Genomic DNA, 16,680 nt, shown 5'->3' on the forward strand with positions numbered 1-16,680 from the left:
TCAACCTAGGAACCAGGAGGTCACGGTTTGATTCCTGGTCAGGGCACATGCACGGGTTGAGGGTTGGTCCCCAGTTGGGGGCGTGCAGGAGGCAGCCGATCCATGATTCTCATCATTGATGTTTCTATCTCTTTCTCCTCCCTTCCTCTCTGAAGTCAGTAAAAATATATTTTAAAAACAAATCTTCTGTTGCCATTTCCTTTCCATGTAACTTGGGATAAGAAATGATTTTCTGAGCACCTATTTCCTCATCCTATATAATAAAGGGCTAATATGCAAATTGTCCCCTTGGGAGTTGGACCTTGGGAGTTTGACTGCCCGCTATGACATGCACTGACCACCAGGGGGCGGCGCGGGACGAAGGAAGGCCCCAATTGGCCCTGATTGCCAGCCAGGCCTAGGGACCCTCCCCGGGCACGGATTTTGTGCGCCGGGCCTCTGTCTATAAAACTGGGCTGGTCACACTCGTTACACAGCAGAGCGGTGAACATTAAACGAGACAAAGGCTGAAAGAAGAAATGGTGACTGAGATGACCATCTCTTCAGGCCGCCCCTGCTGAGCCAGGCAATTTTGCACACCAACGAGTTCTCACCCAGGACAGCCCCTGTGCCAAGTCTTATAAATTAGCCCTGTTAATCCCCATGTCAGCCTGGCAGGCACTATAACTATCCCCATTCCACAGGCGGAGGAGGAGAGGCACAGAGCCAGGTAATCTGTCTGAGGTCACAGAGCCCCTGAACCATGCAGCGATCCCTGAAGGAGGCACTGCTACTGGCCCCCTGTAAACAGGGAGGAACCGAGGCTCAGAGGGGAGAAACCTCTCGCCCAAGACCACAGCCAAGAAGGCGTCCAATTAAACCCCATCCTAGCACTTCAGGCCTCAGTTTGCCGTGGCAGGAAAATGGGTGGGTAGGTTGGGGACTTTGTTTTTTCACCTCTTTTTCAGTTTTTTTTATTTTTATTTAAGCCCCCCTCTCCCTTCCACACACACACTTTTTAAAATTTTTTACAAAGTAAGGCACTCAGTCTGTGTGGTAGCAGCCCGAGAGAACTAAGACACTTGCCGATTGTTCCAAAGTAGCACATACAGATTCATTTCATTCTGTTTAACAGCTGAATATTATTCCCTTGGGTGAAGTGTCATTTTTTATCCATTAATAAAGATGTTTTTTAAAAGCCATTCATAAGACAACGAAGAAATCATAACAAAAATTAGAACACATTTAGAAATAAGCAATAACCAAACGACTACATAACAAAACGTGGTAAGGAACAGACTATTGCGGGCACATCCCCGGTAGGGGGTGTGTAAGAGGCAGCTGATCGATGATTCTCTCTTATCAATGTTTCTAACTCTCTATCCCTTTGATTTGCATTTGTCTTCCCTGAATCAGATGGCATCACAGACCAGAGGACCCGGAGAGGGATTCTGGAGGTGGGTGGAGGGCTGCCTCTCAGAGTCTCCCTCCCAGGAAAGTGGCAGTCCCCACCTCAGGGGAGAGGATCCGGACAGAGAAGGGGGAGGGAGCAGAGAGGGCTTGGAAGCGGGTTGCTCTGCAATGCCAGGGCCTTGGGGGCGCGGGGAAGTGTGCAGGCCCTGGCATTCCAGAATGCCAGCCGTGTCCGTGAGCAATCTCCCTGCCCTTCTCAGCCTCACAACCCCTCCTCTGTACAACGGGGCTTCGGCCTAAAGAGGTAGGGCTTGGGGGGATTGTGAATGCAAACTGGGGGACTGGCTCTCTGGTCCAGCCTAACTCTGCCACAGCTCCGCTGTGTGACTTTGGGCAAATGTCTGGACCTCTCTGGGCTTGACTCTCCTGATTTGTAAAATTGCAAAATTGCAAATGCCCACGTCATAGGACTGCTGGGAAGTCACACCGGTTAACACACATAAAGTGCTGGGACCCTGAAGCCAGGCCGCTGGAGTGATAAAGGGGCCCAGGGCAGTGGGTACAGATGATCAGAGGGACTCTGGGCTGGCAACAGAGCCCGACGCTGTCTGAGGCCTGGAAATGATTTCCTCCGGAGCCTGAGCCAGTCTCCACAGCCCTGAGCCCGAGTGCCTCTCAGTGCTGCTCCTTCCCAGCTGTGTGACCTCAGGCAAATCACCCAACCTCTCTGAGCCTTATTGCCCACAGCGGACTAACCACAGGGGATTCTGGGAAACCCCCAAACACAGCAAGGGCTTTCAGAGCTGTGTGGCCAAAAAGAATGACAAATGTCCCTCTACGTACGGGATTATCAGGGGCCCAGGGGCCCAAGTTGTGCCACCACCCGTGTGTGATGTGGCTGGATCCCGCCCCTCCCCTGCTCACAGCGCTCAGAGGCTCCCACCCCTCTCACAGGGGCTGGAAACCCCCCCCCCAGCCTCTAGGGCCCCACAGGTTTGCTCCTGTCCCCTCTCCAGCCTCTGTTCTCCCTCACACTCTCCTACCTCCCCTCTGTCTCCCTCCATCCCCCTGTCTGCGCCAGCCCTGGGACATCCTCCTGCCCTGCACATAAGCCAAGTCACGCCCACCGCAGGGCCTTTGCACCTGCTGCTTCCCTTCCAGGTCCCCACGTGGCTGGCTCCCTCCTCTCCCTCAGGTCTCCGCACAGCTGTCACCCCCCAGAGGCCCGACCTCCCATCCTCTCCCCCCTCTCCCCTCCCCTCCCCTCCCCTCCCCTCCCCTCCCCTGTGGTGCCGTCACTCATCCCTTACCTTCTTTCACTTTCCTTCAAAGCCTACTGCCCCTGCATGACAACACACTGTTCCCCGTCACTGAACTGTCACCACTGTTCTCTGCTATGTCCGCAGGGAGCGCACGCATGTTAAAGTGACAAATGTGGAGCCAGCCCGCCCGGGGCAGCTGAGTGCTTGAACCAGGAGGTCATTCATGTTCCATTCCTCCCTCAGGGCACAGGCCCCGCTTGGGGGCGGGGAGGCATGCAGGAGGCAGCCCATCAACAGTTCTCTCTCATCACTGATGTTTCTCTCTCTCTTCCTCTCTCTCTCACCCTCTCCCTCCCCCTTTCTCTCTGAAGTCAATAATATATATGTATATCCTATATAATAAAAGGGTAATATGCAAATTAATCAGAAGAATGAACCACCAGTTGCTATGACACGCACTGACCACCGGGGGGAAGACGCTCACCTCAGGAGCTCCCCCTGGTGGTCAGTGCGCTCCCACAGCTGGGCTGATGGCTGTGAGGGCAGCGGTGGTGGCGGGAGTGGCAGTGCTTAGGCTGTCCGAGGGAGCGGGCCTAAGCTGGCAGGTGGGCATCCCCCAAAGGCTCCTGGACTGGGAGATGGTGCAGGCCAGACTGAGGGACCTCCCTCCTGAGTGCACCAATTTTTGTGCACCAGGCTCTACACACACACACACACACACACACACACACACACTAGAGGCCCGGTGCATGAATTCATGCATGAGTGGGGTCTGGCCAGTCTGACCAGGGGGAGGGGACATGGGTAGTTGGCCAGCCTGCCTACTAGTCAAACTCCTGGTCAAGGGGACAATTTGCTGCATATTAGCCTTTTTTATATATAGGATATACACGGAGTGGCCAAATTATTATGCATTTAGGGATCATAATAATCTGGCCACTCAGTGTATATCCTATCTATTATAATAAAGAGGGATTATGCTAATTGACCATCACTTCGTCACAAAGATGGCTGCACCCACAGCTGAGGCCAAATTCCCATAAGGAGCCTTAATAAGCCGGGACCGGTTTGGCTCAGTGGATAGAGCGTCAGTCTGCGAACTGAAAGGTCCCGGGTTCGATTCTGGTCAAGGGCATGTATCTTGGTTGCGGGCACATCCCCAGTGGGGGGTGTGCAAGAGGCAGCTGGTTGATGTTTCTCTCTCATTGACGTTTGTAACTCTCTGTCCCTCTCAATTCCTCTCTGTGTAAAATCAATAAAAATGTATTTAAAAAACAAAAGAAGCCTTAATAAGCAATCAGCAGGGACCAGAGGCTATGCCCTCCCCCACCCCCGTGGGGCTTGACAGGGACCTCAGGCTGTGAAGCTGTGCCCCTCCAATGGGGCTTGATGGGGGACCTCCAGATGCACCCCCATTGCTGGGTCCGGGGAACCCAGGCCGTGCCCCCGCCCAGCAGGGCTTGACAAGGGTGGGACTGGCGGGTTCTGGTTCTAGCCCCATTGGGGTGGGGGGCAGGGTATGGGTCTCGTGATTTCGAGGTGCATGTGGGTGGATGGGGACTTGACTCTGGGTCCCGTGGTGAGCCCCAGTCCCTGAGGCTTTCATAGAGATTTTACTAATTTTCTTTCGTCTCTGACACTTCTATTAAAGAGAAAGGGCAAATAGCGATATTAAATTATTTCCTCTAATTCAGTGGTCTGCAAACTCATTAGTCAACAGAGCCAAATATCAACAGGACAACGACTGAAGTTTCTTTGGAGAAATACATTTTTTAACAATATATTTTATTGATTTTTTTTACAGAGAGGAAGAGAGAGGGATAGAGAGTTAGAAACATTGATAAGAGAGAATCATCGATCAGCTGCCTCTTACACACCCCCTACCGGGGATGTGCCCGCAACCAAGGTACATGCCCTTGACCGGAATCGAACCCGGGACCTTTCAGTCCGCAGACCGACGCTCTACCCACTGAACCAAACCGATCTCGGCGAGCCACATTTTTTAAACTTAAAACTTCTAACGCCACTCCTTCAACATAGACTCGCCCAGGCCGTTTTATTTTGTGGAAGAGCCACACTCAAGGGGCCAAAGAGCCGCATGTGGCTCGAGAGCCGCAGTTTGCCGACCACGGGCTCTAATTAATCCCCCTTTCATGTGCACGACTTTCGTGCGCTGGGTCACTATAAAATGCGTAATGATTCCAGCCCAGGGGCCACGCTGGAGGCCTCTGCTCTCTGCCTGGGCCGGGGGCAGGGGGCGGCCAGGGTCTAAGCACCCCTCCCTCCCGGAGTCCGGGGAGCAGGGAGCCCCTTCTCCAGAGCTCACCCCCCGCCGCCGCCGGCCGGCCGGGGAGGACCCCAGCGGGGAGGGGAAGGGGCCGGGAGGACCCCAGCGGGGAGGGGAAGGGGCCGGGAGGACCCCAGCGGGGAGGGGAAGGGCCCGGGAGGACCCAGCGGGGAGGGGAAGGGGCCCGGGAGGACCCCAGCGGGGAGGGGAAGGGGCCCGGGAGGACCCAGCGGGGAGGGGAAGGGGCCCGGGAGGACCCCAGCGGGGAGGGGAAGGGCCCGGGAGGACCCAGCGGGAAGGGGAAGGGGCCCGGGAGGACCCAGCGGGGAGGGGAAGGGGCCCGGGGAGGACCCAGCGGGGAGGGGAAGGGGCCCGGGGAGGACCCAGCGGGGAGGGGAAGGGGCCCGGGGAGGACCCCAGCGGGGAGGGGAAGGGGCCGGGGAGGACCCAGCGGGGAGGGGAAGGGGCCCGGGGAGGACCCCAGCGGGGAGGGGAAGGGGCCGGGGAGGACCCCAACGGGGAGGGGAAGGGGCCCGGGAGGACCCAGCGGGGAGGGGAAGGGGCCGGGAGGACCCAGCGGGGAGGGGAAGGGGCCGGGAGGACCCAGCGGGGAGGGGAAGGGCCGGGGAGGACCCAGCGGGGAGGGGAAGGGGCCGGGAGGACCCAGCGGGGAGGGGAAGGGGCCGGGAGGACCCAGCGGGGAGAGGAAGGGCCCGGGAGGACCCAGCGGGGAGGGGAAGGGGCCGGGGCCGGGGAGGGGCCGCTCCCTTCTCTGCCAGCCGGTGCGCTCAGCTCCCTGCGCTCAGCCTTGGCGCCGCCCGGCGCAGACCGCGGTTCCCCCCGCCGCCCAGGTCCATCCCAGCCCCGGCGCCCGGAGCTCCCGCCCGCCCGGACCTCCCCGCGGGCCGGAGATCTCGGGAGTCGCCGCCCTGCCCTGGGGGACGGAGGGGGGGAGCGGGGACACGGCCTCCGGGGCCTCGGCTGCCCTTGTAAGGAGGCGAGGCCGGGGACACCCGAGCCGCCAGTTATAATTAACGGGACACGTGGCGCCCCCCACCTGCCCGCGCCCCCCCAGCCCAGCCCAGCCCCCCCCAGCCCAGCCCAGCCCAGCCCCCCCAAGCCCAGCCCAGCCCCCTCCCCCCAGCCCAGCCCCCGCCCCCCCAGCCCAGGGCCCAGGCCGCCGGGGGAGGAGGCAGCGGGACGGGCTCTAAAAATAACCCCGTGGGGCGGGCGCGTCCTCCGTCCCCTCCGCAGCGGGAACCTGCCGCCCGGCCAGGGCCACCGGGCACCGGGCACCGGGCACCAGGCACCGCGGCTCCGCCCTGGCCTCCGGTGTGAATCTCACTCAGCCCAGCCTCAGTTTCCCCGCCCGCACCGGGGGGGGGGGCACTGGCAGCGCAGGCTCCGGGCGGCTGCCCGGCCGGCTCCAGCGGGGCTGCTCCCTGCACGGCCCCTCCGGTGGAAACACGGGGTCCCCGGGGCGCGGCAGGTGTCCCCAGGGCGGGCTCAGGTCAAGGCCATGGGGACTGAGGAGGGAGGGGCCGGGAGGGGCCGGGAGGACCCGGGAGGGGGCCGCTACGTGCAGGCCAGTCCCTGTATCCCTGTGTCCCTGGCGGGGGGCCCGCCGCTCAGGCCAGCGGACTCAGCACTTGGCCAGGGGGCCAGCGGGAGGCGCTGCCCGCGAGGCCCATAGAAGGCCGGGCTGGGCGCAGGGCCTGCCTGGGTCCAGGGCGGGCACGGTGCCCGGGCGCGAGGTGAGAGGCCCAGCTGCCCCGGCCCCTCCCAGCCAATGGCACAGCCCAGCCCCACCTATATAAGCCGGGCTGCAGGCGCCTCCTCCGGGTCAGCACTGCCTCCCGGACACAGACAGACAGACAGACAGCCCTTCCAGCTCTGCCCAGCAGGTACCGCCCGCCGGGAGCCGGGGGGAGCCGGGAGGAGCCGGGCGGAGCCGGGTGGGTCCAGGCTGTGGACGGGCCTGTGCCCCACACCCTCCTGCACACGCCACCGGGCTGCATGGGGGAGGCTGACCTGGTGTCTGAGCCCCCGCCCCCGGCCTGGTGCCTCGGGCACAGGGTGCACCGGAGAGGAGAGGAGAGGAGAGGAGACTGCCCGCTGCCAGCGCCCCCGCGAGGGGCTGTGGGCGGCTCTGGGCCGGTGCCGCCCGCCGGGAGGGTCTGTGCATGGCCTGCAGGGTCTGCATGTGTGACCGGGTGGGCCCTGCTGCCCTCACAGTGCGACGTGTCTGCCGCTGTGGCTCCGCTCGGCGCCCGTGTCCTGGGTGTGTCCCCGAGCCGGGATGTGCGGGACTGTTTATGGTGGGGTGTGTGGGTGTGTGTGCGTCTCTGTGTGTGTGTGTCTCTGTGTGCGTGTGTGTGTCTCTGTGTGCGTGTGTGTGTCTGTGTGTGTGTGCGTCTCTCTGTGTGTGTGTGTCTGTGTGTGTGTGCGTCTGTGTGCGTGTGTGTCTCTGTGTGCGTGTGTGTGTCTCTGTGTGTGTCTCTGTGTGCGTGTCTCTGTGTGTGTGTGTCTGTGTGTGTCTCTGTGTGCGTGTGTGTGTCTCTGTGTGTGCGTCTCTGTGTGTGTGTGTCTGTGTGTGTGTGTCTCTGTGTGCGTGTGTGTGTCTGTGTGTGTCTCTGTGTGTGTGTCTGTGTGTCTCTATGTGTGTGTGTGTCTCTGTGTGTGTGTGTGTCTCTGTGTGTGTCTCTGTGTGCGTGTCTCTGTGTGTGTGTGTCTGTGTGTGTCTCTGTGTGCGTGTGTGTGTCTCTGTGTGTGTGTCTCTGTGTGCGTGTCTCTGTGTGTGTGTGTCTCTGCGTGTGTGTGTGTCTCTGTGTGTGTGTCTCTCTGTGTGTCTCTGTGTGCGTGTCTCTCTCTGTGTGTGTGTGTCTGTGTGTGTGTGTCTCTGTGTGTGTGTCTGTGTGTGTCTGTGTGTGCGTGTCTCTCTGTGTGTGTGTCTGTGTGTGCGTGTCTCTGTGTGCGTGTCTCTGTGTGTGTGTCTCTGTGTGTGCGTGTCTCTGTGTGTGTGTCTCTGTGCGTGTCTCTGTGTGTGTGTGTGTGTGTCTCTGTGTGCGTGTCTCTGTGTGTGTGTGTGTGTCTGTGTCTGTGTGTGTGTGTCTCTGTGTGTGTGTGTGTGTGTGTGGCTCCAGGGCTATTTTTGCTCGTGTCTCTCGGCTCGCCCGCCTCGCCTCAGCACCCTCCTCGGGCTCTTCCTCGGGGGAGGGGGTGCACCTCCGGAGGGGGTTCCGGGCTGGGAGCCCTTGAGCCTGAGGCCTGGATGCGTGTCCTCCCGGCCACCCCGGCCCACCTGTCCCAGCCTGCTGACTTGGTGCAAGCCGAGCCCCTGGAATGCGGGGGTGCAGGGGGAGGTGGCAGCTGGGGGGGGAGGAGTCTGCCAGACTCTAAAAATAACGTCCAAGCCTGGACAGCAGCTCCTAAGGTCTTTCACGGCCCCCCTCCCCCTCCTCCGCCCTCAGCCTGATGCCTCAGCCTCCGCTTACCCGGCCCCAGTCTCCCCACCGTCCTCGCTGCCTCCCCTCCCTGGAGCGGGTGAGCATCGCGCCCGCACTCCTGCCGAAGGGTCTTCTTCTCTGGGCCTTGTGAACAAAAGTAATAACAACAACAATAGCAACCACCCCCGTCGGTACAACTGGACGCCAGGGCCTGAGCTCGCAGAATCCGCCCGGAAACCCTGGGGAAGGCTCCGTGCACAGGCCACAGAGGCCCAGAGAGGCTGAGCCACTGGCCTGGGGTCACACAGCAGGGAAATGGCTTAGGTGGGATTTGAACCCAGTTCTGTGTGCCCCAGAGGCTGTGCTTTTTTTCCCGACTGAGCCCTGCAGGAGACTTGTCAGCACAGAGGTGGGGGCAGCCACCCAGCCCTCCTGCCCTCCCTGCCTCACCCCTTGACCCAGCACCCAGGAAACTGCAGAGCGTGTCTGCTCTGTGCTCACAGGCATTCCCGGCAGCACCCTGCACCCAGCACCCAGCCCCTCACACGGGCCTTTAAAGCAACAGCAGCAGCAGCTGCACAAAATGGAGGGTGGGAGTGTGGCGGGCACCGCCCCTTGTGCTTCACATACATTAACTCCTTCGACCCTCCCAGCTTCCCCGAGGTGAGCTCTATTCCGGCCCCTATTTCACGGAGGGGTATTTGAGGCACAGAGAGGTTAAGCAACCTGCCCAAGGTCACACAGCTTGTGAGTGGCAGAGCTGGGATGGAAGCCCAGGCTATCTGATTGTAGGACCTACATGCTTAGCCAGGCCACCGTGACCACGCCAGCCCCAGGGTCCCGCTCCTGGGGAAACTGAGTCTCTCGCCAGGTTATGAGTCCAGCGTCACCTGCCGAGGGGTGGCAGAGCCGGGGTTCCGATCCAAGACTCCCCATGCAGCCCGGGCTCCGAGGGGGGCCCGTGTGCTGCAAGTCACACCGCACGGGGGTGAGGGCCGGCCTGTGCGCTCCCCGGCGGTGACCTCGGCTCCTCCTCGCCCCTCAGGCCCCCACGCCGCCGCCATGCCCTTCGGAAACACCCACAACAAGTACAAGCTGAACTACAAGCCGGAGGAGGAGTACCCGGACCTCACCAAGCACAACAACCACATGGCCAAGGTGCTGACCCCTGACCTCTACAAGAAGCTGCGGGACAAGGAGACCCCGTCGGGCTTCACCCTGGACGACGTCATCCAGACGGGCGTGGACAACCCCGGTGAGCCCCCCGAGGCTGCCGCTGGCCTCCACCTGCCCCCGGCCTCCACCCTGCCGCCGGCCTCCACCTGCCCCCGGCCTCCACCTGCCCCCGGCCTCCACCTGCCGCCGGCCTCCACCTGCCGCCGGCCTCCACCTGCCCCTGGCCTCCACCTGCCGCCTGGCCTCCACCTGCCGCCGGCCTCCACCCTGCCCCCGGCCTCCACCTGCCCCCGGCCTCCACCCTGCCACCGGCCTCCACCTGCCCCCGGCCTCCACCTGCCCCCGGCCTCCACCTGCCCCCGGCCTCCACCCTGCCCCCGGCCTCCACCTGCCCCCGGCCTCCACCTGCCCCCGGCCTCCACCTGCCCCCGGCCTCCACCTGCCGCCCGGCCTCCACCTGCCCCGGCCTCCACCTGCCCCCGGCCTCCACCTGCCGCCGGCCTCCACCTGCCGCCGGCCTCCACCTGCCGCCGGCCTCCACCTGCCCCTGGCCTCCACCTGCCGCCTGGCCTCCACCTGCCGCCGGCCTCCACCCTGCCCCGGCCTCCACCTGCCCCCGGCCTCCACCTGCCGCCGGCCTCCACCTGCCCCGGCCTCCACCTGCCCCCGGCCTCCACCCTGCCCCCGGCCTCCACCCTGCCCCCGGCCTCCACCTGCCCCCGGCCTCCACCCTGCCCCCGGCCTCCACCTGCCCCCGGCCTCCACCTGCCGCCGGCCTCCACCTGCCCCCGGCCTCCACCTGCCCCCGGCCTCCACCCTGCCCCCGGCCTCCACCTGCCGCCGGCCTCCACCCTGCCCCCGGCCTCCACCTGCCCCCGGCCTCCACCCTGCCACCGGCCTCCACCTGCCCCCGGCCTCCACCTGCCCCCGGCCTCCACCCTGCCGCCGGCCTCCACCCTGCCACCGGCCTCCACCTGCCCCCGGCCTCCACCCTGCCCCCGGCCTCCACCTGCCCCCGGCCTCCACCCTGCCCCCGGCCTCCACCCTGCCTCTGGACTCCACCTGCCCCCGGCCTCAGTGCTCCCGTCTGTAAAGTGGGGCTGTTGTGAGAAACAGCGGAGTCTGTGCGTGGGAAGGGCGTGGGACAGGGCCTGGCCCCTGCAAGCCCCTGGCTGAGTGCACGGGATTTCCTGTGAGACTCCCCGAAGCCCTGGACCCTCCCGGGGCCCGGACAGGTGGAGCGGGCACAGTGAGCGCCGGCATCTGGTGGCAGTGCCGCTGCTGTGGTCCTTCTCCCAGGACACCCCAGCCTTGGCCCCAGCGCGTCCTGGGTGCAGGAGAGAGGCCTGCGTCCCCTCCGGGAAGTCAGGGGGCCTCGCAAATCTCTCATGGAAGCTGAGGGTCTTGGTTCTGAAACCAGATTCTGGGGGAGGTCCTGACCTGGGCCGGGAGCGGGGATGTGTGAGCACCTGGGGCCTGGGCTCCTCCTCCTGGTCCCTGTCCCAGCCTCCTCACCCACATGCTCCTGACGCTCCCAGCCGCCCCTCGGTGTGACCTCTCTCTCACTCACACATGTGCACACACACACACACACATGCACACACACAGTGCACACACACACACACGTGCACACACTCACACACACGTGCACGCACACGCAGTCCACACCACACCCAGAAGCCAGGCGGGGGGACGGCCCCCCTCACCTCGCCCTCCCCCCAGGTCACCCCTTCATCATGACCGTGGGCTGCGTGGCCGGCGACGAGGAGTCCTACGAGGTGTTCAAGGACCTCTTCGACCCCATCATCCAGGACCGGCACGGCGGCTACAAGCCCACCGACAAGCACAAGACCGACCTCAACCACGAGAACCTCAAGGTGGGCTGTTGTGGGGGGGGGGGAGGGGAAGGGGGGAGGGGAGAGGGGGGGAGAGAGGGGAAAGGGGGAGGGGGGAAGGGGGAGGGGGCCCAGAGAGACAGAGACGGAGAGACAGAGAGACAGAGATGGAGAGACAGAGACAGAGACGGAGAGACAGAGAGACAGAGACGGAGAGACAGAGCCGGGGCGAGGGGTGGGGAGCGAGGCCGCTGGGGAAGGAGGGTCCAGGAAGCAGCAGAGAGCCGGAGGGAACCGGGGGTCTGGGGGCACCGCGAGGCCCTGACACCCCCCACCCCGTCCTCCAGGGGGGAGACGACCTGGACCCCAACTACGTGCTCAGCAGCCGCGTGCGCACCGGCCGCAGCATCAAGGGCTACACGCTGCCCCCGCACTGCTCCCGCGGCGAGCGCCGGGCCGTGGAGAAGCTCTCGGTGGAAGGTGAGCCACAGCGCCCTCTGCCGGGCGCCCCGCCGGGCTGCTCCCCGCGGGCAGGTCTCCGGGCCCGGGGACCCGTTTCCTAAAGGTGCAGGCTGCTCGGTCACCCTGGTGCCCGGTGAGGGACAGGGCAGCAGTCCTCCCGGTGGGATGCTGAGGGCCCCTGAGCAGATACAGTGGAGAAAACAAAACAACACGAACAAACAAAAAAACGCCCTGATTTGCAGCTACTGCCAATTCCTGTGGTGTAAATTCTCCTGTGATGGCCAATGGTGCCTAAGTACGATGTCATACAGAGATGGGAAGAGATGAACAGCAGCACATCAGTCTATAGCATTTCCACAGCCATGGTTTAAGATCATAGATAATAGTAAATATAGTAAACTAGGAAGTTATGGTGCTGAGTATTTATCACCTTTGTTTTATTTAAAAATGTTAAATATACTTTTATTGATTTCAGAGAGGAAGGGAGAGAGAGATAGAAACATCCATGATGAGAGAGAATCATTGATCAGCCGCCTCCTGCAAGCCCCCCACCAGGAATCGAACCTACAATCCGGTTCATGTGCCCTGACCGGGAATCAAACCGTGACCTCCTGGTTCATAGCTATGCCAGCCAGGCTACCTTTGTTTTAAATATTATTTATTTAGTTTGTAAAGATTATTTTTAATTAGATAGTATATGGTATGTGATATATAACATACAGTATAAGATACAAATAATGTATATTATGTATATAATTATGAGTTATATAAATATGTGTATGTTCAAATATACTTATATATATATATTATACGTATTTATCATATAAATTATAATAATTTTTACTGATGGCTCCGCAAATCCTGAGGCTGTCTGTCTAGCCAGCCAGGAGGAGGGTCACCCCACACTAACACCTGCAGGTGGTGGATTGGACGTGAGGGTCCAGGGGGAGGGAGAATCCTGGTTTCTGGCTTGAGCACAGGATGTGCCTGCAGACAGGGGAGGAGCACGTCTGGGAGGTCATGAGTTTGGGATTGGACACGGCACTCAGGCACCTTTAGGACATACGGGGGGGGGGGCAACACCCACGCCCGTTAGAGGCAGCGTGTGGGGTCCCCGGGGCCCGAGGTGGGAGGGACAGGCTGCTGACCGCCCCTCCGTGTGCCTCTCAGCCCTCAACAGCCTGACGGGCGAGTTCAAGGGGAAATACTACCCTCTGAAGAGCATGACGGAGCAGGAGCAGCAGCAGCTCATCGACGACCACTTCCTGTTTGACAAGCCTGTGTCCCCGCTGCTGCTGGCTTCCGGCATGGCCCGCGACTGGCCCGACGCCCGTGGCATCTGGTGAGACCCCCCCGCCCCCGTCCCAGGCCCTGTCCCCCCTCCAGCCTCCTCCACCCGCCCCCCCCTGGTCCTTCTCATGCCTTCCCCGAAGTCAAGGCCGTAAGTAATTGTGTTCTCAAGGACCAGAAAATGACCTCCCCCTCCCCCCGCCAACCCTGTGGTCCGCGTCACATTTTAGGAAACTTGGACCAGAGAAGCGGCAGTTAGGACCTGAGACTTGAATGAGACTCTGGGTTCAAATCCCAGTGCTGCCACTGACCGGCTGGGTGCGTGGCCCCTCCCTGAAGATTTCCCTCCCCAGGTCCCCATCCATAAAATAGAGATCACCACACTTCATAGCCGTTGGGGTTCTTGTGAGGGTTAATGAGTTCATGTATGTAAAGTATAGAACACAGTGCCTGCCACAGAGTAAGTGCTCAGTACATCTGGCTCTTAGTATGATCTTTGTGTGTGTGTGTGTGTGTGTGAGAGAGAGAGAGAGAGAGAGAGAGAGAGAGAGAGAGAGAGAGAGAGAGAATCCTCACTGGAGGATAATTTTCCATTGATTTAAAAAAAAATACATTTTTAAATTGATTTTACAGAGAGGAAGGGAGAGGGATAGAGTTATAAACAACGATCAGCTGCCTCCTGCATGCCTCCTACTGGGGATGTGCCCGCAACCAAGGTACATGCCCTTGACCGGAATCGATCTTGGGACCCTTCAGTCTGTAGGCTGATGCTCTATCCACTGAGCCAAACCGGTTAGGGCTCCATTGATGTTTTATGGAGAGGGGAAGAGAGAGGGAAAGACAGAGAGAAGCATCGATGTGAGAGAAACACTTCGATTGGTTGCCTCCTGCCCTAGCACCAGCCTGGGCCTGGCGGGGAGGAGCCTGCAACCAAGCCCTTGATGGGAATCGAACCTGGGACCCTTTGGTCCCTAGGCCGACGTTCTATCCACTGAGCCAAAGCGGCCAGGGCTAGTATGATCGTTATTACTAACTGCTTTCTATAAACCTCTGAACCCCTGATTCTGATAGTCAAAGGCTTAACCTAGGTTACAAGTGAAAGGAGAGTGGAGAGCAGAGGGCCAAGATTCACAGATAGGATGCTTCTAAGATTTCAAGATTTTCAGGTTCTAAGATTCCACTCACTTCAGAGTCTGGGATTCCATGGCTTCAAACATTTTCAGACCCGGAAGTCACAATGTGATATAGATTCTTTGGTCCTGATACCAGATATAGAATTTCCAATATTTACCAATCCTGACTCCGGGCTTCTGCTGCTGAGATTCTAAGAGTCTGTACTTGCATGCTGTTCAAAGACTGAAGATCCTAAGAGTCCTTGTTCCCAGGATTTGAGCTTTCCCAGGTCATGGGACTGGCGCTAGCCTGCAGGTGCAGGCTCTGCTTCTGCCAAGCACGTGCCACCTCCTCCTGCCCCTCAGCCCGCTGCCCTCCAGCGGTGGGCATGTGTTTGGAGAGGCGGGAAACGGGGTCTCCGCGGAGCTGATTCCTTGGCCTCTCGCCGCCCCCCACCCCAGGCACAATGACAACAAGAGCTTCCTGGTGTGGGTGAACGAGGAGGATCACCTCCGAGTCATCTCCATGGAGAAGGGGGGCAACATGAAGGAGGTTTTCCGCCGCTTCTGCGTGGGGCTGCAGAAGGTGGGTGCCTGCCCTGGCGACGGACCTTTCACTCCACCGGGACGCCCCGCCCCCTTTGCGAGGCCCCGCCCCCTCCCGCCCCCAACGCCAGCCGCCCGCCCACACACCCCCAGCCGCGCCCCAAGGCCACGCCCACTGGCACCCGGCTCCTCCCCATACTGCCCAAGCCCCGCCCCTTCGGACTCGTCCAACCCCATTTCGAAGGCCCCGCCTCCTGGGGAGCCCCCAGGCCCGACCCCCCTCAAGCCCCGCCCCCAAGAACCCAAAGCCCCGCCCCTCAGAATCCTGCTGTCATCCGTGCCATCGGCCCTTTCCGCTCAGCGTTCCCAGCTGCGCCCCTCAGAACCTGGCCCCCACGCCCCCCTCACGTCCCGTCCCTCCCCACGCCGCCCGGGGGTGTTTGGGGGCGCCCGCTGGCGCTGACCCCTGGCCCTCTCCCCTGCCTCAGATTGAGGAGATCTTCAAAAAGGCCGGCCACCCCTTCATGTGGAACGAGCACCTGGGCTACGTGCTCACCTGCCCCTCCAACCTGGGCACCGGGCTGCGCGGAGGCGTGCACGTGAAGCTGGCGCACCTGAGCAAGCACCCCAAGTTCGAGGAGATCCTCAGCCGCCTGCGCCTGCAGAAGCGGGGCACAGGTGCGTGCGGCCGCGCCGTCGGGGGCGGGCCTTTTCCGGTGGCGGATGGGGAGTTGGGGGGTCCCCGCGAGTTCTGAGGGTCGGCAGGGGCTGCCCCTCCGAGCCTGTTTCTTTCCCTGCAAATGAGCATCAAAACAGCTTGCCTCATAGGCGTTGGCTCATCACCATGGTTACACAGCACACCCTGTGCATGTCCCCGCCCCCTGGGGGCTTCAGGTTCCCAGCTAACGGGGCAGATGGAGGGGATGGGATCCCAGTGGGCCCAGGCTACAGTTTCTGGCCGGACAGTAGGGGGCGAGGTAACTGAAGCTGGAGGTGTGGGCTCGCGATAGACAGCGCTTAGGAGGCTCTGGAGTCTGTAACCCTCAGTGCAGGCGGCTGTCCGGCGCGGGGGCGGCGCCCGGCCGCTGGGCACCCCGCTGCCTCCTCAGGCCCCGCTTTCTGCTCCCGCAGGGGGCGTGGACACGGCTGCCGTGGGCTCCGTGTTCGACGTGTCCAACGCCGACCGGCTGGGCTCGTCCGAGGTAGAGCAGGTGCAGCTGGTGGTGGACGGCGTGAAGCTCATGGTGGAGATGGAGAAGAAGCTGGAGAAGGGCCAGTCCATCGACGACATGATCCCCGCCCAGAAGTAGGCGCCCAGCCCGCCTGCCGCCGCCGCCCGCTGGAGCCCCAGCCGCAGGGGAGGCCCCGCCCACTCTCATGCCCCGCCCCCGAGGCCGGCCTATCAGGGTCTGGTCCCCAAGGAGCCCTATCCAATCAGAGTTCCAACCAATGGGCTCCGTCCTCTGGGCTCTGGCCAATGAGAAACCTCTCCTTCCCCCAGAGCTCGGCAATGGAGCGCGTCCCACACACGTGGCGCTCATGCTGTTTTCCACTCAAAGCAACGAATAAAAGCGATGGTGGCCTTAACGTTGTGCGCAAGTTACTGAGGGAGGAGGAGGGGCTTTTGTCCCTGGCTGCTATGTGACCTCGAAGTGGTTTGTCCTCTCCAGGCACGTTCTAGCCCAGATGAGGCAGTTAGGGTACAGAGTGTCATCCAAAAACTGTAAAGCTCTAGCAGGGGTCTTCAAACTACGGCCCGCGGGCCACATGCGGCCCGCAGAGGAGTCTGATCCGGCCCGCCAGGTTTTTTGGGCAGTGAGCGCAGCCGAGGTGTTAAAGTAGGAATTAGTAGTTCATATAGTCCGGCCCTCC

At 61.5% G+C, this 16,680-nt stretch overlaps 1 protein-coding gene across 1 annotated transcript; it reads left to right on the top strand.

Annotated features, from left to right (window-relative positions):
* Positions 1–6,698: 6,698 nt before the first annotated feature.
* Positions 6,699–16,395, top strand: CKM (creatine kinase, M-type). Its single transcript, XM_045573681.1, has 9 exons — positions 6,699–6,845; positions 9,433–9,642; positions 11,286–11,440; positions 11,746–11,878; positions 13,031–13,202; positions 14,725–14,848; positions 15,297–15,486; positions 15,940–16,197; positions 16,239–16,395. The coding sequence occupies exons 1-8, from the start codon at positions 6,731–6,733 to the stop codon at positions 16,116–16,118; spliced, it is 1,278 nt and encodes a 425-aa protein (XP_045429637.1). The 5' UTR covers positions 6,699–6,730; the 3' UTR covers positions 16,119–16,197; positions 16,239–16,395.
* The last annotated feature ends 285 nt before the right edge of the window (positions 16,396–16,680 follow it).

Source organism: Pipistrellus kuhlii, unplaced genomic scaffold, assembly GCF_014108245.1.
Source record: "Pipistrellus kuhlii isolate mPipKuh1 unplaced genomic scaffold, mPipKuh1.p scaffold_m20_p_55, whole genome shotgun sequence".
Taxonomy (NCBI): Eukaryota; Metazoa; Chordata; class Mammalia; order Chiroptera; family Vespertilionidae; genus Pipistrellus; species Pipistrellus kuhlii.